The sequence below is a fragment of the Colletotrichum jinshuiense genome, chromosome 4 (assembly GCF_051148585.1).
Source record: "Colletotrichum jinshuiense chromosome 4, complete sequence".
Classification (NCBI taxonomy): Eukaryota; Fungi; Ascomycota; class Sordariomycetes; order Glomerellales; family Glomerellaceae; genus Colletotrichum; species Colletotrichum jinshuiense.
The window spans coordinates 3,274,948-3,298,442 of record NC_139311.1 but is presented as its reverse complement, the minus strand read 5'-3'; the positions used below and the strand labels follow the sequence as shown (position 1 = coordinate 3,298,442).

At 53.9% G+C, this 23,495-nt stretch overlaps 5 protein-coding genes across 5 annotated transcripts; 3 read left to right on the top strand and 2 right to left on the bottom strand.

Moving 5' to 3' along the window:
• Window positions 1-386: 386 nt before the first annotated feature.
• EsH8_IV_000811 (trimeric LpxA-like protein) lies at window positions 387-1,251 on the top strand (the record flags this gene model as incomplete). The annotated part of the gene is made up of 3 exons (XM_083265701.1): window positions 387-562; window positions 670-792; window positions 849-1,251. 3 exons carry the CDS (start codon window positions 387-389, stop codon window positions 1,249-1,251), a joined length of 702 nt encoding a protein of 233 aa, XP_083124596.1.
• A 35-nt stretch (window positions 1,252-1,286) lies between these two features.
• Window positions 1,287-1,779, bottom strand: EsH8_IV_000810 (uncharacterized protein; the record flags this gene model as incomplete). The annotated part of the gene is made up of 2 exons (XM_083265700.1): window positions 1,287-1,407; window positions 1,469-1,779. The coding sequence occupies 2 exons, from the start codon at window positions 1,777-1,779 to the stop codon at window positions 1,287-1,289; spliced, it is 432 nt and encodes a 143-aa protein (XP_083124595.1).
• Window positions 1,780-2,144: 365 nt separating this feature from the next.
• Window positions 2,145-4,202, top strand: EsH8_IV_000809 (uncharacterized protein; the record flags this gene model as incomplete). The annotated part of the gene is made up of 1 exon (XM_083265699.1): window positions 2,145-4,202. The coding sequence occupies one exon, from the start codon at window positions 2,145-2,147 to the stop codon at window positions 4,200-4,202; it is 2,058 nt and encodes a 685-aa protein (XP_083124594.1).
• Window positions 4,203-9,865: 5,663 nt separating this feature from the next.
• Window positions 9,866-11,347, bottom strand: EsH8_IV_000808 (MeaB bZIP transcription factor; the record flags this gene model as incomplete). Its single annotated transcript, XM_083265698.1, has 4 exons — window positions 9,866-10,176; window positions 10,240-10,725; window positions 10,784-11,000; window positions 11,177-11,347. 4 exons carry the CDS (start codon window positions 11,345-11,347, stop codon window positions 9,866-9,868), a joined length of 1,185 nt encoding a protein of 394 aa, XP_083124593.1.
• An 11,152-nt stretch (window positions 11,348-22,499) lies between these two features.
• EsH8_IV_000807 (uncharacterized protein) lies at window positions 22,500-23,352 on the top strand (the record flags this gene model as incomplete). Its single annotated transcript, XM_083265697.1, has 2 exons — window positions 22,500-22,637; window positions 22,696-23,352. The coding sequence occupies 2 exons, from the start codon at window positions 22,500-22,502 to the stop codon at window positions 23,350-23,352; spliced, it is 795 nt and encodes a 264-aa protein (XP_083124592.1).
• Window positions 23,353-23,495: the final 143 nt, after the last annotated feature.

Here is a 23,495-nt window from a genome sequence, read left to right as displayed (position 1 = left end):
GCTTTGGGACCTCTTACTGGGGGCACACAAGGTGGTTACGACTGGCGGTCCCCTTTTTTATCTCGGGGGGCCTTCGGGTTCACCGATTCCTCCTTCTTAGTCCATTGGTCACTTGATGCCGTTTCGTCGGGGTAGAGGTAAAATAAACTACTAGCTCAAGAGCGGCCGGCAAGTGACATCCGAGATCTCTATACACCACCGTACTATACTTCATTCCATTGGGCCTATCGTTTACAAAAAGTCTTGGGTGCTCCAGCCGCTCCTTCGCGTTGAGGGAGGGGAACACGTCGCTGCTTGTTTCTTACACAATCAGTCCATACACCGACAAGTTTTCATTCCCGCCAAGCCACAGAGGACGAGAGGATACTCAAATGCACAAACAAGCCATGGATATCCGCTCAATCAACAAGGAAGAGAACCGGAGGCGGATGAGAGAGGGCGAGCTCTATTGGGCCTTCACCCCGGATCTAATCGCGGATCGGAAACGGTGCAGGTTGGCATCCGACAAGCTCAACAACGCCGGTGACGTGAGCCGCCGCACACTGATCGGAATGTGGAAAGAGTGAGCCTGCGCCTTGCCGTGTCTTATTTCCCGGGCACTGTTCAACTTTCCCCGTCACTCGGGCTTGGTTACCCTTTTGGAAGCTATGGGTCTAACTCAAATCCCAGTATCAATGGGGACAGCATCCCTCTTCCTCCACCGCGTCTCCGCCGGGACGAGGACGATGCCCTCCTCGAGGACTACCCGTGGATTGACACCCCGATAAAGGTGGACTACGGATACAACGTAAGGTATGTGACTTTATTCGCAAACCACCGCTGAAGCTTGCCGTCTCACCGCCTCGCAGGCTCGGGGACAACGTCTATGTCAACTCCAACAGCACATGGATAGACACCTGCCTCATCACGGTGGGCTCGCGCACCATCATCGGCCCCAACTGCTCATTCTACAGCGGGACACACCCGCTGGATCCCACTCTCCGCAACGGCACCCGTGGGCCGGAGTCGGGCAAGCCCATCACCATCGGGGAGGACTGCTGGTTCGGCGGCAATGTCGTCGTGCTCCCCGGCGTCACCATCGGAAAGGGCGTGACCGTCGGCGCAGGGAGTGTCGTGACCAAGGATGTGCCAGATTATGTGTGCGTGGTTGGCAACCCGGCGCGGGTGATCAAGAAGATCGTGCCGTCGCAGCCAACCAACGGGTCGACGCCGGCGTTATCGACCAACATCAATTATAGCTCCACTATGTAGTAATATCTGTTCTTCTTGTCGCTTGTGCGTATTGTTCACAGGCCGCCTTGGATGGTGAAGGACGCGATGATGAGGACCAAGACGTTGATGATGCCCCAGAGGAGAGGGATCCATGTCGACATGGCGAAGAAACCGGCGTTATAGACCGCGGCTAGGCTGTGAGACATCCGCAAGTCAGCTTCTACCGCCTCGCGATTGTGATGCAGAGGTAACCTACATGAGCCCAACGACGCTGCCCGCTACCAACGCCTGCACGCCGGACACGATGAGGTACAACAGCGGCACCGCCCAGATGTACGTCAGCGAACCCCTCTTGTTGGTATGCATCGCGATCGTGATTGCCGCTGCTCCGAGGTGCACGACGGCGTAGATGATGGTGGTCCATAGTACGGTGAAGCGCCAGATGTCGTCGATGTAGAAGAGGCTCCAGCGGTGGTCGTCCGTCAAGTCCCTCAGCTGCCAGTTGATGCTGGGGAACGAGGGCGTCTTGTAGTTGGCCGGCGGGTAGTCGCGCGCCCTCTGCGACATTTCGGCGGCTTCTGGCGACCCGAGACTGGAGGGTCGACGGGTTGCTGCTGAGGTCGGGGCTTTCGAGGTTGCGATTGCGGTGAAGGTGGTGCCGGGGGGTCGGGTGGACGATCTTCAGGTGCATTTGGAGGGTGTGCAGGGATGACGCAGCTTCGGGGAAAGCTCGAGGCGTGGCTTTAGGCGCATTCAGTTGCCTCGGCAAAAACACCCGCGCCCGACGTCCTGCCACCGGCGCCGGCCACAGCCACCACCGCAACAGCAACAGCAACACGACTGACATCTCTCCGCCGCCGTCCTACAAACGATTGATTTCCCGACGACGGGCACTCACCTCCCCTCGATAACCGATGCACCCATAGCGCACGATGCCGGCCGACAGACTCCTCAACACAGTCTTGCAACTGTACCAAAACGTCCACGATGACCGCAAGACGGATCAAATCGTCGGCTCGACGGTGAACCTCTTGACGTCCCTCTCGAACCCACTCAACCTCGGCGTCCTCACCTCGCAACTCCTGATTGCGCCGGCCATCTGGCACCGTCGCGACGGGCTGCGGACGAGCCTGCGCATCATCTCCGTGTACAACAGCGCCGCGATAAGGGTGCGACAGAATGAGCTGGACAACGCCAAAACCATACATGGGCCGAAGCAGGGCGGCGGGCTCAGCAGCGACACCTGGGTCAAGGCCGTCGCCAAGGGCGCGGACGATCGGTCCAACAGGTGGCAGCATCTGCTGGTCTTGACGGGCATCCTGATGGGCATGGAAGGGAACGATAAACAGTCGCTATCGAGAGGCCTGCGAAACACACTGGAAGCGGCTGTCGTCACGGCTGCGAACCTCGCGTTGGAGCGCCAGGACGGGTCGTTTGCTTCGGCGTCGATCGTGCTCGCTCTCAACTACGTCTTTCCGTATCTCTCCGATTTCCACCAGAGCACGATCAACTCCAACGCCCTTCTGCCAATCGCCGTGCTGGCAATAACCGGAGAGGACGGCTTCCAGGATGGTCGGTTTCTTGATGATATCCGGAAGGACGTCGGACAGCACGGCCAAACCGTTGAATGGCCTTCAAACTCCCCGTCGTTCCAACTATTACAGACCGTTGAGAGCAAACCTCTGATGGGCGGCATGGGGCCGCTGTCCAAGCTGGCTGCCTTTGCCGTCACAAATGCGACGGACTCGGCAGCTGTCCTTTCAGCGCAAGATTCTTTGCTTGAGTTTTCCCACAAATTGTTGCAGCAATGGCAAAGAAACCCGCTGTCCACAGTCGATGCCGCCGATGAAACGGCACGGTTGGAGTACAACACGCTGGAGGGCACATGGCCAATCCTGTGGGGGACGTTGAAGAAGACGATGTACGCAACAGTTTCTGTTTTGCAGGCCGTTGTCGGGCGCACGCTGCTTGACCCTCGCATGAGGAACGACGCTATGGCTTCTCAGGTCGCCACTAAGTCACTACACATCCTGCGGAATCTGTTCTTTGTTTCCTCGAGGCACGGGGCCAGCACGTTCCAGGCATACTCCTTCACCTATCTCACTTCTCTCGACATCCTGGCGCGATTCGGGGACGCCTGTGTTGCTTTCCTATCAGAGACCAAACCCCCCCATGCCGGAGCGGTGCCTCCCAACCCCCTGGACCGGACTTTGGACCTCTTCTACATGAACGTGTCAGAGCACCTGCCTCTTCACATGCCCACCGAGGCTTGCGATACTCTCATTGTCCAGCCAGCAACGGCATATCTCACCCACACCGGCGCGTTGACAGCGACCATGGTTGAGCTTTTCGAAGCGGCCCACAGTGCCGTTCTCTCTGTCCTGTCCTGCCCACACAACAGCCCCTTGACAATCAAGCTTGTGCCGTTTTACATTGATGCTCTTTTCACCTCTTTCCCTTCCCAGATTTCGACACGGCAATTCCGCGTCGCCTTCAAGACGGTCATGCAAATCGTCTCTCCGCCTTTCCCAATTTCTCTTGCCGAGCCGCAACTGTCGGAAACGCTCCTGGAGATGGTGCGCTTCAAAGCATTGGGCGCCAGCACCACTTCCCTGCCGCTGACGCAAGACGCGATTGCGCAAAGCGAGAAGGGCCTGACACCGCAACAGGAGCCCCTCTCGGAGCAGAGCTCACTCGTACTGACGCTCATCGACTCGCTGCCGTTCCTGCCTCTGCCCCTCGTCGAAGACTGGTTGACCTTGACCGCGCAGATGATGAACGAGATTGCCGACCCAGTCATGCGCCAGCCGGTCAAGGACCGCTTGTGGGAGGTGCTGGTCAGCGGCGAGATGGACGTTGAGAGGGCCACGATCGGTGTCGCGTGGTGGACTACCAAGGGCGGGCGGGAGCTGGTTCTAGGGCGGGATGTTCAGCAAGTTGCCATGATGAGCGGCGCCATCATGGATGAAGGAAAATCGAGCAGGTTGTAAGACGTAATGAGGAGTTGGACTATGGCGCGTATTTCGGTTTGCATATTTCGAGCGATCATGACCTATAACCCACGTTAAATCGGGGGAAAAGAATAAGAAAAGGCGGGATTCGAACCATTGGGTCCCGTATTTAAACCGTACTCCCGTTAGATTCAGATGCCACCGTGACCCCTAGACCAAGTGGCTCCTCTGCGCCTCCAGGCAGAAGCGATGCGTCCGCCCCTGTGGGGCCGATACGCGTCGTGAACCGGCGACCGGAGCGGAGGTACCCACAGTTCATGCCGACGACAAAGTTCGGAGCGGTCTTTGACAACAACGCTCCGCCAGGTACATGCTCGACAGGCAAAAACAAAGGCGTAGCACAGGTATATCCCTGAGACTGCCAGTCTATTTTTTCACAAAAAGAATGGGTCGGCTGGATCATGCGGAACATGAACTCACCCTTCCCGAACCGGCGCTGGATCTGGTCCCGTTTCCTCAAACCATCCCTTCGAAAACCGGAGCAATTGTTGAAATCCCCAAGTGTTTTGTTCACCCATATACCCTCGGGGCCTGGTTGAGGGCATCGATGGAGTCGAGGGTGATGGCTTCGTGATCTCGCTTCCCTGTGAAGGGTGAACTCGGGGGTCGGGGTATGGTGCATCCACCACCGACACCATCACGTCCTTGAGTCTGTGTATCTCGATGGATTTTCTGTTCTTACGTGTTCTACATCGGTTTGAGGGTATATTGGGTATTTGATTTCTACTGCCTGCCTGGATGTTGGGTTTCACTTTTGTCCACCTCTCACCCTATCTCCCGCGATCACTCGGCATTCTCACACATTTACTTGCATAGAGTGATTGCTCGTTCGAGCCAGTTTTTTGTTACTGACGATTCTTCCGCCACTATTAAAACGTTTATCTTATTCTTTTGATTTTCGGTTTTGTGTGTGATCGTGAACTTCAGGTCGCGGGTGGCATCCCGCCGTTGCTGGGTGAACCGACCATAGATGCAGCGCAGAAGCTTTACCACCCTTTCAGTTTCATCTCTGGGTATGTCGACCTTTTTGTAAATTACGGCTGGTAAATCTCGGAGGTTGCTGTTGCGGGCTCGGTTCCCCTGTTGTAGATGTCTGGGGTTGGCTTGTCCAAAATTAGGGGGGGAGGGTGAGGTAGGGTGCCATTGGTAAGTCAGTGTGTTTGTTTATTTATTTTGTTGTATCCCGTCTCGGCGGAGCATCTCTTGATATTGGTGTTGTTCAAAAACAGGCAAGAAGGGATGAAATGAAGCCACGTATATCTGGCCACCTTGAAGACGTCACGCCTCTGTTTTTCTCCCCCTCCATTATTGATGTTGTATAATCCTGTGGTGGGACCAACTCTTCATTTTCCGATTTTACCCTTTTTCTTTCCTCTGGTGTTTCCACTTGGGCCGCATTCACATAAGCCCAAAAACATTTTGTCCGTATTCTGAGTGAAAATATGAAATCCCATTACGAGGGCAAATTTACCATTCAACCCAGAATTCGACGAAAAAGTACAAAATCCCTCGAGATCACCATTAGTCGTCGGACATTTATGATCACTGCTGCAGTGTCGTAACGTGGCAATGCAATAGCTAGACTCTTGTGTTTCTCATGTTGATATTTTCCAGTTCCTGCCGTTTGTGAACCTGTGTACATACAGCCAACTGATGTGAGCTCAGTGCGCTCCAGCGAGAAAACAATAGTCATGGCAAATTATATTATTAGGTAGAATAGTCACCACCGTAGTGGTCTTGAACTGGTTTGCTGGTGCAAAGGAAAAACACCTCGGCCTCTATTGCACCTTGATCTCTATTGTACCTCGACCGTAGTCATGCTCAGCAGCCCCCCCTCCGGTCCAAGCCGAGCATGTAGTGCGTTCTTGAAACGAGTAGACTAACAGAGCAGTAGCGATTGTCACTTACTTCAGTAATTATAGCATTGGGGTGCTACGGCCTCCACTCTTTATGTAAGAAGCCCAAGGAGGGCTTCAATCTCCTCCAACTCCCCGATCGCCATCAGGCCCTCCGAAATGAAGCACTGCATTTGTGAGCTCATCCTCATTAAAATACACCACCAAGGACGAAGGTTCTTTGCTACCAAGAGGCCCAGCGACGTCCTGCTGCCGAAGAAAATACTTCCTTCGAACTCGTTTTTGGCTATTATGCTTGACATGCCTGTTGCCTTTGGCGTTCGATCCATCCTAGTTGAAGAGGGTATGAGGCTCAGAGGCACCGGTTCGTGTCGTTACTTGTAGTAGCAACGGCAAGTTAGATGGAGCACAACGAGGCACTGTTGATGAAACGAAGAACATTGCTGATACGAGGCAATTTTTCAAGTTTGTTAAACCGGAAATGAAGACAGTGTCTAACCAACTGACAGTGACTAGTTGAAAAGAACACCTTTGATCAGGGATTTGATTCAGACAATTGGAGACCACGTTCATTTCTTGGGACAGTCAGAACAACAATTATCGCAAGGTCGACGGGAGCTACGTTCTTGCCCGTGATCAGCTATACGGAGTTCCACAAACTAGGCGAGCAATCCATCATCTGAAGAGCCTCTCAAATGCCAGCAAAGTAGGAGAGCTTGGCAATATCAAATACGGATGAGCGAGCTGGAGACGTTCCTCTTGTCTTCTCGAGCCAGCCACCCCGGCGACTCTTTTGTTCCCAATATCACACCCCTCCGTCATCGAAACCGCATCGGTTCCAAGAATAGTCCAGCTCACAACGTGCAAAGCAGAGCCAAGACAACGACTTCCAATAACAGCAAGAGTGAGTAATATCCCAAGCCACAGTTCTGAAATCATGGAAACCACGCCCGCAGTGTTGACGATGCGGGCTATACCCCGTCTCGCCTGGGCAGTACGTCTTGGCTCAGGCCATGCTGCCCTACGCCCCGAGAGTCTAGACCGCGAGCTGACAAACACACACTCTCGCTTCTGCCTGGTTTCCCAAGCGAAGGTCGTCCACATCGTCATCATCACCCCGTGGGAGGTCATCACCGACCAATCTAACCGGCCGCCCTGGCCTGCTTGAGAGCCAAGCAATCCACGTACCATCACCCCGTCACCACGGATCCCATCCAGACGACCGCATGCCCAGGCCCCTCCGGCCCATCACCACAAGCATCGCCCAAAGCCCATCCAACGGCATTCCGAAACCACGTCCCCACCTCCCGGTCGTCCCGACCATGAGTCCCCCCGGCCAACCGGACTCCAATCTCCGTCTCCTCCCTCTGTCCTCACCATCACCCATCGGCATCCTCCTCCTTCAGCCGCCCTCCCCACAGCCCAGGGAACTTCCGCTTCACCCCATTCCCCAAGGGGTAACCTTTTCTCACCCCTCGCATCGATCCAAAAGTCCTACTTACGTAATCCCGAATGCCCTCGGTGGAGCCCCCCTCGCGAACTCTCTCTATCCCCCCCCCGTGGACGGCGGTGGCCCATGCCGCCGACATTACCATTAGGTGATCGCTCCCCACTTCCCCATCACCAAAGACCGCGCGCGCAAGTGTGCCGTGGCATGCAGTCAATCAAACGAGACGGGGTCCCCAGATTCACGCAAAAAAAGGTTTCCAACTAGGCACATTTTCTTTACACACACACCAGGTGCCATCCCCCCCCCCCCCAGGTCACTGCCCATCACGCCTTGGCCCCTCCCCCTCCTCTCCGCCATACAGCCCATTTTATCAATCAAAGAAGATGCCTGCCCGGGAGGTTCCCTGCCAAGTGCCAGAGGGTCCGGGTTCTTACTAAACAGTTCCGGTTTACATCGTTTCTATTGGGCTCGTGGGGCTAGGGGGAAAAAATAAAACATGTCCAAGCTACGCTACGCTACGTACAACCCGCCCATGGAACATGGTTACGGGGCGGGTGTGAATGCACATCTGACACCTCATGACCAAGAAAAACCAACGACGATCCAGGAACAGCCAGGCCGGCCAAGCAAATACGTGCCTGAGCGGACCCCCGAGTCCCGTTCCTTGGTCCGAGAAAGGGCAAACCCCATGGCGAGCCTCGCCTGCAGGAGGAAACACAAGCTTCATGCCCAACTTTAACACACAAGCACACGTACACCCGAGTACACGCCCCTCTCCCCCCGATCCACGTGTCGTTGGACATGGCCAAGTATTCTGGAAAAATCCCCTAGGGGGGGAAATTTACACACAATGTGATTCCCGTGACCCCGGGGCCCCTGCCCGAGCCCGCCCTCTCGAGTCAAGAGCTCAATCCCCGGCCGGGAGTCCCATATGGCTATTACCTAAGTACATGTGGGAGAGCAGCAGCAGCCGCCGGGCACGTCATGTGACCGGATGAGAACGAATATTGAGAATACATGACGAAGATTGCACCAACCGTGCAGTGCCATGCCGCCTACCCGCCCGCCTCCCCACCGGCCGGCTGGGGAAGACGGGGCCCAATCGACTGGCAGAAGAACGCTTGCCACGCAATTTCAATCGCTTGCTCGTGATGCATAGGCGTCCAGCCAAGAAAAGGGGAGGGGGACACACAACGGGAAGAAAACGCAATATGCCGCCGCCGCAGCCAAGGCCATTTTGTTCGGCCAGTGACTCGAATCTAGCCAAGGGAAACCGGTACGGAACCATGCCGTCAGTTCGGCAGGCCGAGACGTGATGAATGACGTGGATTTCGCAAATACCCCATCCATCTATCCCCCCCTCCCTAATCCTTCTGATCCCATAGATCCCGTGTCCCACTCTTCCGCCGCCGGCCGATCTGGACCCTCACGGCCGGATTTCTTTTTCGGCGACGACGACGACGAAGACGACGACGAACCATCCGCAGGATGGCCACATCTGGATCTGGATGTCCAGAACCGCTTCACTAACAATTCGCACCGAGATCCAAGCTGGTGGGAGGGGGAGAAATGATAAAACTTTTGAAGCCAGAATAAAAATACTTTTTTGTCCCTCCTGTTTCCCTATACACATCGTTGTGTGATGATAAAAACGCCACTAAAAAAACAAAACAAGGGGCGGGGCCTCCTTCTCTGGCGATGGCCCCCATCCCAACAACAACAAAAAGTAAAATGTATACCATGGACAAGTTACTGCAGGCCGCCCAACCTCCCGTGGGGTATTTCCGCCGCCCAGTTGACTGACTGTCCGTGTCCGAGGGGACAGAGAGAAGGAAAGAGAAGAAAAAAAAGAGACAGAAAGATGTTTGTGTTGGTACTTTTTTATGTCGTGGTCGCATTTCCCGTAGATGACCGCGGCGCGGGTATTGAAGCCATCCTTTGAATTTTGGTTTTTTTGGTGTGTGTCCCCCTTTCGCTTTGTTGTGATTAGGGACGCCTGCTACATGCTTCGCCCAAGAAAAACAATCTCGCCGTCCGAATGCTGATGTCGTGTCGTTCCGGGTATCGAGTCTTTTCGCTCGCCGCAACCCTCCCCCCTCCATTTCATATGTGATTACTTTTTTGTGCCCGATTTTCCCCCCCCTTCTTTTTTTCTTTTCTTTTTGTGAAAATAAGACAAGTTGGCCGCAACCGGCCGTGAAGAAACATTTTTGAAATCCAATCCCTTACACCGTTTTTTTCGTCTTTCGTCACACAGTGGCCACGCCTGCAGACCCCCATCGGTCCGAGCGAAAAGTGATCGGATCTATGGTTCAGATCCAGCCGGGGGCGTAGTGTTACCGCATGTTGCTCGTGTCGAAAGAAAATTGTGACGGGAAGGCCATGCTGGCGCTCAGTCCGAAGGGGTCCCAGTCAATGCCGGTATCCAAGAGCTGGGTCATGGAAGGGTATGCTCCCTGGCTCGTGTGAGCAGGCTGTGCAGATTCGGACTGCGACGTCATGTGCTGGCCCGGGCCCACAGAGGCCGGGGACGCCATCATCTGCTGTGGTGTGTCGCCGGAAAAGGCGCTGGGATATGGACCGGGACCGCTCGGGGTATCGATCTCGGAATCCTCAATCATGTCTGCGGGTGCATCATATTCTTGTTCTGTACTCATGTGTTAGGCCTTGGACGACATGAACCTCCGGGCCGGAGAGGGGCCGGACTTACCTAGTTGCTCAATGTGGTTTTGGAATGCAGGTGTCGGATAATATGAGCCGTTGTGGCCGACCCGGGGGGGGCCGCCGGACATCATGTGAGCTCGAGCGGCCGGGTTCATGGGGGCCATGGGGCTGAGCTGAGACTTCATGGACGGTTGCATGGCTGCGCGGAGCGGACCGTGTTCGGAGGCTGCCGGCGACAGGGCTTGCTGGCCGCCATACGGCGCCGTGTTCGTGGGAGAGTTGGAGTGCGACGATGGCGTAGGGCGGCCCTTGGGCGATGCGGCCGAATGAGACGCCTGTATTGGCGGGGGCAGAGGGCTGATGCCGGGCTCGAGCTTCGGGGCGATGCTCGAGTTTGACCTCCGGGACTGATGGTGTCGGTTCAAGATGGCGCGCTGGATGGGCGGTGGTTGAACCATGTTCTGGGGCGCATGGGTCGGTCCCAGGTTGGGGCTGCCGGTTTTGGCTCGCAGCTCAGCCTGGACGTCGATGCCTGAATAACATGATCAGCAAAAAAGGATTGCCGGCGACATGATGCGGCGTGGGCTTACCCTTCTCCAAGAGGATGCGTTCCAACAGGGAGTTCTTGTAGCGCAGCATCAGACACTCATCGGCAGCGGTCCGATGAGCCGCCTGGAGGTTGTGCAGATTGGACTCATGGACGCGGATGGCTTCCTCGAGCTGCTTGATGTACTCGGTGCGGCGCTCGCGAAAGGCGGCCTGAGCCTGACGGTTGCGCTGCTTACGTTCCTCAGACGTAGCGTAGATCTTTGGTGTAGCATGTTAGCCTTTGGGTTGGACGGGAGCCGGGGCGGCACAAAGTTTCGTCCCGGGTGAAACCTTAGGACTGTGTGACACAGACCTAGGTCTGGGGAAATGTTGGTGTTGATTGCATTGCATCGGGGTAGGGAGGATATTGAGACGACGAGAAAGTATGTGCTTACCGGCTTACGACCACCCTTTCGTTTGGGTTGCTGGTTCTCCGTGGCCGCATTGGCGCCGGCCGAGGTGCCGTTGGCCGCGGCATTGTGGTCGGCCTCGGGACTAGAGCCCATGGACTCGGGAGTGTCCTCCTTGACGGGATCTTTGTTGTCGATTGACATCTTATCTGCCATGCCTTATCTCTTCCGGGGGTTGAGGCAGGATGCCGGTCGGCAGCAGCAGCAGCAGTAGCAGCGGGCGGCGGCTACGGCAGCAGGCACGGGAGGATCTGTAGATAGGACGCCGTTGTGACGTCGGGCGTTCCACACTACCAGCCCTACGATGTTCTGGAAGTGTTCGTTGTATGGGTGTTTGCGCGTGGTTGCGGGCGCAAAGGAGATGACAAGCAGGGACGGGGTCGTAAAAAAATGCCCGAATAAGGGATATCCGGGGCAGAAGTTGCCAGTGGCGCCTACGAGCGCCCGCACAGGAATTGGGGCGAAACCGGCAGCGTGGTAGACGGGACCTGGAAAGGATGGGAGAATCTAAGCAGCCGCAAGATAAGGTACAGAGCGGTGCGCTGCTGAGACTGTGACTGGGGGGAGAGGCATCCAAGCGGGCGCAATTGAGCTTCAGTTGAACCTTTGACAGCTGTTTTTTGCCAGCCCAGAGATAAGGGACGCAGCGATGAGAGGTTGCAGTGTGTAAGGAAATGGAAGAGAGCGGCGGTCTTTTATGTAATGATAATAAACTGCCAGACAGAGGGGGGGCGCACTCCAGCCATTCGCCTAGACCCAGACACCACCGAACAGGGCCGCCGGCGTGGGAGTGGGCGTGCAGCGGCGAGTGGAGAGGGGTGAGGGATGGTAAGAGACGGTGGGGATGGAGGGGATTCAGGGAGGGGGGTGAGAGCGAGAGAGATCAGGAGAGTGCGCGACGGGGTGTGTGGGGATGCTGTAGGCCAAGCTCGACTAGGTCGATGGTCCTTTTAAAAAGGACGGGATGCTCTGCTCCTGTGCGTCCGCGCACGTTGACAGGACGGGACCTGCTTGTCTCTCTCCTCTCTCTCTTTTTTTCTGTCTCGTTTCCTCCGGTGGCAGATGCTGGACTGACTTGAAAGGTCTTCTCCACGTTTTGGTGCAGATGCTGGTGCAACAAAAGTTTGGATGGTAGGTAGGCTAAGGTCAAGCCCTGTTTTTTTCTTTCTGCCCTGTTTGGCTCTGGCTCTCTCTCTCTCTCCCCGTCTTTTCTCCTCTCTTTCCGACCCACGACTTTGAGAACGTGGCAGTGGTTAGCCACCCCCCAAGGATGCGAGAGCAAAGGAGAAAAGAGAGGATCTGGTCAGCAGCAGATGACGATGGCCACGTGGGGTCAAAGTTCTCTTTGTCGAAAGCCAGCCAGAGGTGTCCGTACGTTGTGAGACCTCGACGACAGCCAGCAGAACACGATGACGAGGGGAGGGATGGGAGGATGGGGGTGGATGAGTGGGTGGGATGTTTCTTTGCCCCAAGAGATAACCCAAGAAAGGAATGGTGATTTCGAGTCTGGCGTATGGGGGGCGCTGCAGAAGAGCAGCAACTCAGCTCAACTCAGCTCAAGAACCCCGCTTCTGACGGTGGGGGGTCGGTCGTAGAGGTGTACGTTTTGTGGGCGGGCGTGATGATGGCTTGCAGCGTGATGTCGTTGTGGTAGCGCTGTCTTGGCCGCCCTGTCGTTCGCCGTAGCTGTTTTGACGGCTTGCACGGCTCTCGACGTTACGTTGTCTGGATCTGCGCGGCGTTTCTTGCCGATCAGATATGCGCAGCGCCGACACGGGGTTCAAAGGATGAAGAGAGTATGGTTGGAGAGTCCGAAAAGCTTTTCAAAAACCGTCTTCTGTGTCCAGTCGGGACATTGGGGTGGGACTGGTTATATGGCCCTGCGCCAACGGGTACTTGGTTCCAGGTCACTTCCGCTCTACACTACGGGGTGTTAGGGAGGCGGCCCCAAACCACTCGCCCCCTGGCCCAACTGGCATGTTTTTGTGGCACACGAAGCATTAACATGAAGATTCGCCCGTGGAGAAAGGGTGGGAAGCTGGCCAGAAAGCAAGGCACTTGCCTCGTCCTGTAAAGTGGGCAATTATTGGTCCAGAACCTCCTTTCCGTCCGTGGCCACGAGTGACCCACGTAGAGAATAGAGTAAGTGATGTTGGAAGGATGTGGCTGTCCATCGCGCCCTATGCGATATTGAGCCTTGTGGCTTTTCTTCCGACCACGGGCTCGCTTTTCACCACGTTTCCTGGCGCGATTGCACGTCTCGTCGTGTCTGACCAGGACTTGCCCGTATCACTCGTCTCTTGGCTCGTTGGCTCTCATCTCGAAGCTCAGGGAAGTGGTCGCTTCGGGGAAACCTGCCCTTCACAACATCCAAAGCCATCCCCGTCGGATCGCTGTGGCAGGGGTTCCAAAGCGGCACAAATTCGCCAACCCTGGCTGGATATGCACTGCGACGGCAGGTCCAAGAGAATCCAAACGCTGACTCGAAAACTTGTGCGAGGGCTTTGTATCACCATTCATGACGAATCTCGCGAGATGGGTCGCTCGCCGGCCGAGGAAGAAGACGGCCGAGGACTTGGCCGGGGATGCGCGTCATTGGAGGATAGGGGGCGGTATTTATATTCATCGTGATGCGCGATGCAATTGTCCCTTCTGCCTAGTTCCACTGTTCAAGCCTAGACGCAGCGGGTTTGCGATAGTAGCAGATTGTCTGGACCCTGGAAAGTGATGCAATGTTAAGGTTCCTTCAGAACAATCTCCCAGGCTCCGAACCGGAGATGCTCCACAAGCATCTCCTTGCGGGTTGGGAAACAACACCCAGACCACGGACCGATTCTGTCCACGAGCATCACCACCACGGCCATCCATCCTTGACGCAAAGGAGGTCATTTCACCAGACCTTCCAGACGTAGGACGTCCCAGGCGTTTTCGCGGCAGCCGGTGCAGCTGGCTACTGGTCGACTCTGGCGGTCATCAGACGAAGCTGGGGCCGGGCTTTGAACGGGAGCGGAGCCACGTTTGCATCGGTCAAATTTTCAGATCACCTGAGCTCCAGCCAGCATCCGGGCGGCGGAGAGGTTCCAACCTGGTGCCCAGTTGCGCGGCACACCCAAACCAACGCCCCTCCATCAAGTGCCATCGAGGTACCTAGGATCCATGTACCTCTGCCCGGCGAACCGTTGGAAACGGTCTTGCCGCCGTCCGTCAGGGTGCGTGGTGAGGCGGCTTGTTGGTCGTCCATCACGAAGTGAGAGCTGTTCATGGAAGGAAACAGGCGACGATGTGGTTTTTGACACAACAGGCTAGGAGAGTCGATTCGTGGTGGGAAATCCCCTTGGGGCCTGGAAATGAGAAGCCATCCAGCAGCGACCCCGGCACGACGACCCATTGATGATCGCCAAGCTGGGGCATTTGTACATGGCACAGGACCGAAAAGGGCATTGCTAGATTGCAATCCCCGCGCTGAAGCCTTTGGTGGACTGGCTGGCAGCCCGGGCTCTAGCATCGCCCAGGCCTTCGAGCGGTAGCGACGTGATGATCGGCGACGGGAGCAGACGAAGTGCCGCAACAGCGACAGGACAGGAGGAGTGAAAGCGGATATCGTGTTGAGAAGAGCGCAAAGTCCTGCGAGAGACAATCCCACGACGAATGAGCTTTAGCGTTGTGTGGCACCCCTGCGGACAGCACGGTAAGGCGACGTTAGCGACGCACTAATGGATGCTTGCCTCGGATCCTTGAGAATGAGAAATTTGCATCTCCGCGGAAGGGTGTCGCCAGTCGTGACGTGACGCAGGCGAGCGAGGAAGTTGGTGTGAAGGCCTATCCTGGTGTAGGAAAGGTTTGACGAGAAATGGCGGCCAATAATTGTCGGATTCGACCACCCAAGAAATACACGCCTACTGTTACGGCAGGAACCGAACGGCTGGCCGTGTTTCGTCATGCTCGTCTGTGCCGCAAGGATGAAATAATTTTCACCCTCCATCATGCTCGGTGTTGGAGCCACGCTCCGGTCTCGGGATTGGCTCGACCTCGTCGGAATTTCCCCCATCAGCAACCGATGTTCATCTTTTTCTTCTGTCGCTGGCTTACGGGAATCCAATCCCGCGAGATTCCCCAAAAGCCAAGGTTTTCTGTGAACGGTACTTGTTGAGCTGGCAGGCAATCAGACGGCCGTCCGTCCATTAGGCTCCACAGCCAACGTTCCTCATTTGGTGGCTCCGTTCAGCTGACTGATCCGTCTGGACAACTTGGCCCTAGCGTCGGATCGGGGCCCAGATGGTCCGAGCCCGCAGCAACACGATAAGTGGGGCCTCTGTTCTTCTAGAAAAATTCTAGTCCCCGACTAGTCCCCGAGTCCGGACCATTTCCGCCCTGCATGGTCCTGGCGCCATTCGCCGCGGCATCCGAACATCGGAAAGCCAATGATCTGACAAGAAAGCAAAAAGGCCTTCACGCGTCGCTCTGAGCGACACAGTCTCTCGCTCTTTTCTTCCTGCAACGTAACTCATCTCCTCCGTAGGCGAGCCCTAAGGCGGGGCGCTTCCTTGGTGGGCCGCGGTGGGGACGGATTCCTCCCACTGCAAGTATTGTCGTTTCATTACCTGTTTTGGTCAAGGCCGTCGAGGGGTGTGTTGGACTGGGTGAGAGAGCTGGCCGCCGGCCTTGTCAGCAAGAGCCTGCCACCCACCGCTGTGAACACGATGCGCCGGTTACTGGGTGGCCAGGCGGTGTCGTACCCCCAAATCACCACAAAGTTGGACAGATCGTGATCTTCGCCGGCTGTGGAGATGCACTCTGGCTTGAATACATGCAGTAATTAGACAATTGGCATTCCATTGGCACCTTTGTCTTGTCGCGATGCTTGGCTTGGTGCCTCACGAATGCATTCAGGCTTGGTCCGGCTTCCTGCCAAGATGACGATGCCGCTGCGTCCGAAATTTTGCTAATGTGAAACCTTGCCCGTGGCGGGATGACAATCTGACGGGAGACAAGCGGCACGCCATGTCTTCTCAGCGTCTTTGAGTTAGTTGCCCGTCTGGAAGAAGGTTGAGTGTCTCGACTCGGCTGTATAGATAGATTCCTGACACTATCCTTCTCAGCTCCCAGGCATCCAGGAGCCTCCCAAGCAAATTCTTCCCAGTCAATGCTTCGTAAGCCCACACGGCTGTCAGCTGGCAGCAGATGGTATGCGAAATCGTTCTCTAAGCTTCGTGGTGGCCAGGAACCGCAAAGATAGACTCCCACCTCGAGTCTAAGCATTGCTTTGGCTTTCCATACATGCTCTATACAATATCATATCTGTAGCAAAAAGTAGCCTGTTAAACATGTCATCATAGCCTGGGCTTGATTGTCTGTCTCTCCTGTGACTTTACTGGCTGCCAAACGCCGAATGAATCAGGCTCTGTGCGCGTCTGACTCGAACATACCGCCCTTGCCCACTATGCCGTTCTCGGCCATCCTGCTCTTGCGGCAACCAATGAGGTACGGTAGGATATCCTTGGTAAGTCAAAACTCGTCGTCCCCAATCACAATCCGATATGGTGTAGCGGTTAGCATACTCCGCTTTCATTCATCTGACTGATTTTCCGGAGAGATCCGGGTTCGATTCCCGGTATCGGAACATGTTCTTTTTGTGTTTTTTAGCATCTGTATCGATTTTGGAGTTGATCGGACAATGTTTGGTTGTTGTAGAGTTGATTGTGTGAAGTGGTGGTGTTTTGGTGGTGATATGCTGCGTGAGGCGGGTTGAGGCCCGTGCTCAATGCGAGATAACTCCTGCTTAGCTAAACCACATTGTTCTTGCCTGCAAATGTTATTTGAGGGCAGCATGGCTTGGTCTGTCGCTAATTGTAGGCTGGGTGCGGTTTGGGGTGGATTGAGTCTCAATCGCGCAAGTTTGCTATTGCACCTGTGATGTGGGAGAGACGGCTTTCTGGCATCCATCGAAACTTACTTAGTACAGGAAATAGCAATGTACAGCTTACTCAAAAACGTGCGGACACACCGCTCTCTATCTCTCTCTCTCTCTCTCTCTCTCTCTCTCTCTCTCTCTCTCTCTCTCTCTCTCTCTCTCTCTCTCTCTCTCTCTCTCTCTCTCTCTCTCTCTCTCTCTCTCTCTCTCTCTCTCTCTCTCTCTCTCTCTCTCTCTGTGTGTGTGTGTGTATGTGTGTATGTTGGGTATATGTATGTTGAACCTGTCGACCGATTGACTACCAAGAGGGTAACGTATAATCCCAGTTGGTCCCTTCATATTTCTGGTGACATGATCTGTGCTTGTGTGAAATATCGAGTAATCTGATGCGAAGAAGTAACTGGTAGAATGAGTCAGATCTAAGTGCAGCTTCCACCGCCCTTCCAAACGATGTCTGGATCATCAACTGTGGGATCGAACTGTGCACATGGCTCGGTTGTTGATTCAAAATCAAATAATACCGAGAGCATTCTAATGATACGACATACGGCTCTCTTTCTGGAATTGATGATGTTCTGGTCACGTCTCGTTGATGTATACTTGGTTATGTGGTAGGTTTCTGTGATGCACACTCTGAGTGAGTGTTGGATTACCTGGCCTGAATACGGGCAGGCGGTTAGCAGCAGCTATATCTTCACTACTGCTGCTGCTGCCGCCGCCAGCCTTTCTACTTTCTTCCCTTCTGCAAGCAAGAACACAGAACCAGTTTACCGCATTGATTTGCCTTTGCTTTACTACCTCTACAGGTATCCTATGATACCAACAGTGAGGTTTGATACAAAGCCGGATGCCAGTCATCGGTCGACTCATCTCCCCTCCCCCCCCAACAACAACAAGAACAGGAATCAGTCAATTCAGTATCTATTTGATTGGCCTTTATGGGAAAGGTTGTGACTCCGTGTAGATTATGGTACTTTAATTATGTGTTGTGCTTCCATCTCCGCCCTTGCCCCTGGCTCTGGCCCTGGTTCCATGCACCACCTCTATTTTTACTATTATTTCTGTCTTCGTAGATATCTGGATGTTTATGGGTATACAGAAATGAAATGAGCAAGGGGGTTATTGTTGGTATCACAGGGTACCCGTACGGATGGAAGACCAATCGAAGAGCAAAACTGGTACTGTATTCTGTAGTTGTTGTAGATGTAGATGAGGGAAGAAAATAGAGGTAGGCAGCGGAAGCAGCAGTTGTGAAGATATCGCCGTTGGCAGCCCGGAGGTAGAATCTCCGGGCCCGACTGCTGCCGCTTCCCGCGGCCTGACCGCCTGCCTGTACTCTGGCTGGATATTCCAACAGTTATATATATATATATATATAACATCAACGTACTTTGAACAACAGACTAGATTGTAGCGCTCTTACCCCGAGACTCAAGACGACTGAATAATAATTGATACCTAATCCACAATGTGGACCATAAATACTCCTTCTCCCTCCCTTCTGCAATCCCCTCTTCAAAGATTGCGAGCCGTTCTACGAGGCAAATATATTTCTCACTTTCCCTGTTAACGATATGCAGGCTAATATCTTTTCTCATTCTAAAATTCATCATCGATCACAAAGACCAAGTGGTACTCTTTCCTCCTGTCTTTCAAGTCATCTATCAATAGTGTATGATATAAGGCACCACTGTCTGCCCTGCATTTCACCTTGGGTAGACGATGATCGTGCTCTTTCTCTCATGGCTCATCCGCGCTGTCGTATTTCAGAACTCGCCAACAATAAGAACGACATAATTGACGACTTACGCATTATTAACTGTGAACCTGGAAGGTTGCAATTAGGAAAGAATTCTTGAATTGTTGTAACACAGGCAGTTAGGCCAGCTCAGTGCCTATGTGAAACACCCAAAGAAGTCCTTGTCAGCCCCCATCGGCTAAACTGAAACGGCCAGTATGGTAGTCCCAAGAACTTCAGTATAGACAGCTGTAGACGTCGTTGTTTGTCTGCTTAAGTCTAGGTCATGCCATAGATACCAGTTGACAGGAAAAGCGCGTCTACCATGCCGTCTTATGCTTGCCCAGTGACTTGCAAACAAGAATATGATGAAGTGAAATTAACCTTTTGGTATTATTAGACAGGTGGGCTTTCAAGTCGACTGTTTGAGGTTGCTGGAGTTGCTACATGGTTAGGGATGCCAGCATTCATCACACAATTCGTGCAAGTTTGCCACATGGAGTAAGAGTCTCATGTTGAGCATCTCTAAATAAGTCTCGAGTGCTGAGTCATATGTATACTTACATTCCTGAATTCCAATAACTAGCCCAAGGTGCAGATCATACGGTGCGGGCAAAGTCGGGCAACCCACAAATTCGTCAGGGCTCAATGTGTAGATCTGGCTTGTCTTTAGTTAGCTACTGCCGGTATTTTTTACCTCATAGCTAGCTGCTAACGCTACACTTCGCTTGTTTATTCAACATGATAATATTTGGGTGGCAAGAGAAACAGAAAGGACGGTGATTTCTGACACTGGGCAATGTTGGTTACTACAACTTGAAGTCACTCGCGGCTTCACGGTCAAGACCACAGGTTTATCACTGCAAAGCATCAAATTCACGGTCGTTATCTGAACTTATGTTCATGCATAAGCGGTATTTTCCTCGAAAAATACCTAACAGCATGTACTAGGCCTGAACATCATCGAGTGTGGCATTGAGGCTTTGCCTCCAAGCAGTTCAATGCCTGTGGGCACAACTCACATGACACACCCGACTCCCAAAAAGTTGTTTACAGTGCATAGTTTGGTACGAAGAGAGATTTGGTTTCTACGGGCATAGATATGCTTATAGTCGAGACGCATGGTGTGGCATTGAAGGAAGTAAGGGCACTTGCACACTGGCGCATCCGGTTGTGCCTAAATCCCAGCTATGATGTCCTTATGTGTGTACATAAAGTTTAAAGTTAAAGAGCAATTATGAAATTGATAATTAGTTTGATTGCAAGTTAGGAATATTAGACATCCCTTCTCCAAGAACGAGATCTATCAGAGCAAGCGAAGATGAAACCGACTGCCTATTGAACTCACAGAGCACCTGGTAGAAACATAGGGCCAGCCACATGATCAAGGTTAGAGCTGGCTTAAGGCATACCGGAAAGTAATACCCCCGAGCTTATGATATAGCCCAGGAAAATAAAGGTCCCAGGGCTTGAAATGCCTTGTGTCCTACAAAAGGTAGCAATTTGGGTATGGCAACAGTTTTGGTTGAGCGAGTGAGAATGACGGGATGGGCGATAATCAAGTCCCGACCTTAGGTGATCTCGGCGCCATCCACTGATGACAAGCAATTTTCAAGTTATTGCACATAAGGTAGTTCTCATTAGTAGATAGGGGCATCGCGTATGACGCTGCCATTGAATGTGAATTTTAGGTTTTCATTACATTTACCGCTTAGTCTCCATGGTTTTAAGCACCTTACGCTATAAGAGACCATCTATACAATACCAGAATCAAGGCAACAGCAACGTTTGCGTAGATACCAAGGCACGGAGTAGTCGAAAAACCATGCACATGAGCAGCGCATACGCCATAGGGTAGATATAGGAGCGCTAACATCCATGCAAGGAAGAGAGGCAAATTTTAGTGAGAGTCTTATACGATACGTTTTATCGACGACAAAGCTACGGCGAACTTCACTCTGCTATGCGCCAGTACGCAAGGTCCCGCATGCCAACGATGCTAATGAGGCGCAATTGACCACCCCTAAGGGCTGACAGAACAGTCTTGTTCACTCCGAGAAGAAAGACTTGCAGTTGTATATCTCCATACACGCGCCTGAAAGGCTTTTTATGCGGTTAATCATATCTCAGACCAAGCATACTCTGCCTTTAATTGGAATCTCTGGAGATGCCTAGGCTCGATTCTCATATTTGTCCGGGTTCGATTCCCGGAAATTTCCCCAGGTTCGATTCCCGATCACTTCAAGTTTGATCTCCACATCTATCCAGGTTCGATCCCCGATTATTTCAATTTGATCTCTATATCTGTCCGGGTTCGATTCCCGGATCATCTCTCTGATCTCTCTGGGTTCGATTCGCGTAGGTTGCATTTCATTTTTACTATCTCAACAAAATAGTAATTTCAAATTAGAGTATCGGAAAAATCAAAATATTTTTCGATAGATTTTGTTATAATGTTTTGCCATAATGCACCGGATGAGATAATTGCCAATGAAGCAATAAATCTAATATGGTGCGCATGTCTCATCGAGCATCCAGTGGCAAATCCCTTACATACATACAAGCTGCAATTCAGCGAGTCTTTTACGGCAGACTATACAGTGTAGGCAAATATAGGAAATCCGTGAGGCACAAGCTTGAGTATTGGATGTGTAGATCCAATCATCTACACCTATCGGATGAAGAGGTTGATCTCAGCTGTCATCTCCTTCTCCTGGTTACTCATGGGTATAACCCCCGGATGGGTGGGGAAATGTCCGGGAATCGAACCTGGAAAAGATCCGGGAATCGAACCCGAACAAATATGGGAATCGAACCTGGATACAGAAGTCGGATGCAATTCTTGAAAACTGTGCAAGACTGGTACAATAGATAACAAACGATGCCGGATGAAAGTGCCATTCCCTCCATTGTCTCCCAAACTTCGTCTCTTACTCTCTGTCTCGGTCCGCTTGCCGTCTCATGAATCCGATTCAAACACGTTACCAACAATGCCTTTGAGGGTCTGAGACCATTGCAGCGCAGCGCAACCAAGTCAGGCCTTGTACAGGTCAGTCGAGGTCTAGTAATTCCCTGCGACTGGTCAGGACGCGCTTGCGGTTTTGCCAGCTCCGAAGCCTGGACAAGTCGCTGATCCTCCGCATGCCACGGATTTCCGCGGCCAACACAGCGACAGTACAGCACGGTCGCACCAGACCAGTAAGCTTCTGTTCGCCGAAAATAAAAAAAAATACAGGCTGCTGAAGAATTCAGCATGCATTATTGGCTGTCAGCGACGTCGTCTCCAGCGTAAACACCATGGGTTGTTCGGGCCGCCACGATGTAGATGCCAACTCCTTACAACATCCCCAAGTGGCCCAAGGGCGAGTTTGGATTCAAGACGCTAGTTAAAAGCCCGGCCGCGACTCGGCCGGGGCGGTGGCGGTGCGGCGCAGTGGGGGTGGCGACATTGCGGGGATGGGACCTCCAGCCCGTGACACCATCGACGGCTCATCGTCGTGGACTAAGGTTCATGCACCTCCCCCGGCCCGTTTGAGCACTCCCAAGCCTGGCGCAGGTGGACTTTCCCTGGTTTGCCAAAGACAAGACGCGACATTCAAGACTGCAAACCCTGGCGCCCGCCGTCCCGTACAACCATGAAAACCGAGCGCGAACCAGCCATGGACAACGAAGCCTGCTGCACCTGCGCGAAGCTCCTCGCCTCTGTCCCCCGGCACAGCGCCGCCACCGAGAAGCCACTCCCGGACGACCGGCGGCTCGAGTGTTGCGGCCGTGTAATGTGCGGAGGCTGCATACACGTTCGCCATACCCGGCTGCCGCCCTTTCCTCCCGCTCGACGATGCTGACTGCACGCAGAACAACCCTCGCTTCTCGTCCTACTGCCCCTACTGCCAGACCTCCTCGGCCCCCTCGGTGCTGCCCCCGAACCTCAGAGACCCGGCGTTATACACGTCCGTCCCACCAACACACCACGTCTCCTCCGGCGCTCCGTCCGCCCCGCCCCCGCCGTATACGCCCAGCACCAACGACGTGCCCCTCGACGAGAAGAGCGGGCCGTCGTCCTCGGCCTCGACGCCGCCGGAAGACACCCTCCACTTCCTAAACCACGAGCACGACACGGTTGCGTCGCTGTCCCTCCGCTACGGCGTGCCCGCCGCAGTCCTCCGCCGCGCGAACAACATCACGAGCGACCACCTCCTCCAAGGCCGCCGCACGGTGCTGATACCGGGCGAGTACTACGCCGCCGGCGTCAGTCTGTCCCCGCGACCTGTCGAGGGCGAGGAGGAGGAGCTGCGAAAGAGCCGCATCCGGCGCTTCATGACGGGCTGCAAGGTCTCCGACTACGACGTCGCCTTGTTGTATCTCGAGCAGGTGGGGTACGAACTCGCCGCGGCGATGGAGGCGTATTTCGAGGACGAGGCGTGGGAGAGGGACCACCCCATCCAAGAGGGTGGGAGGAGGGGAAAGGCCGCGCCGCGCAATCGGGGCCCGTTTTGGAGGGGTTCCGCATGAGGGGCCCGCGGAGGACGGGCAGTACAAGTTTCACTTGACAGATTGGCGCGGCATGGAGGGCCGGCGTTAGGGGATATGGTATTATTAGAACTCTTCTTCATTGTATCGTCATCATGTCTTGAACAACCCTACGGCTCTGTTTG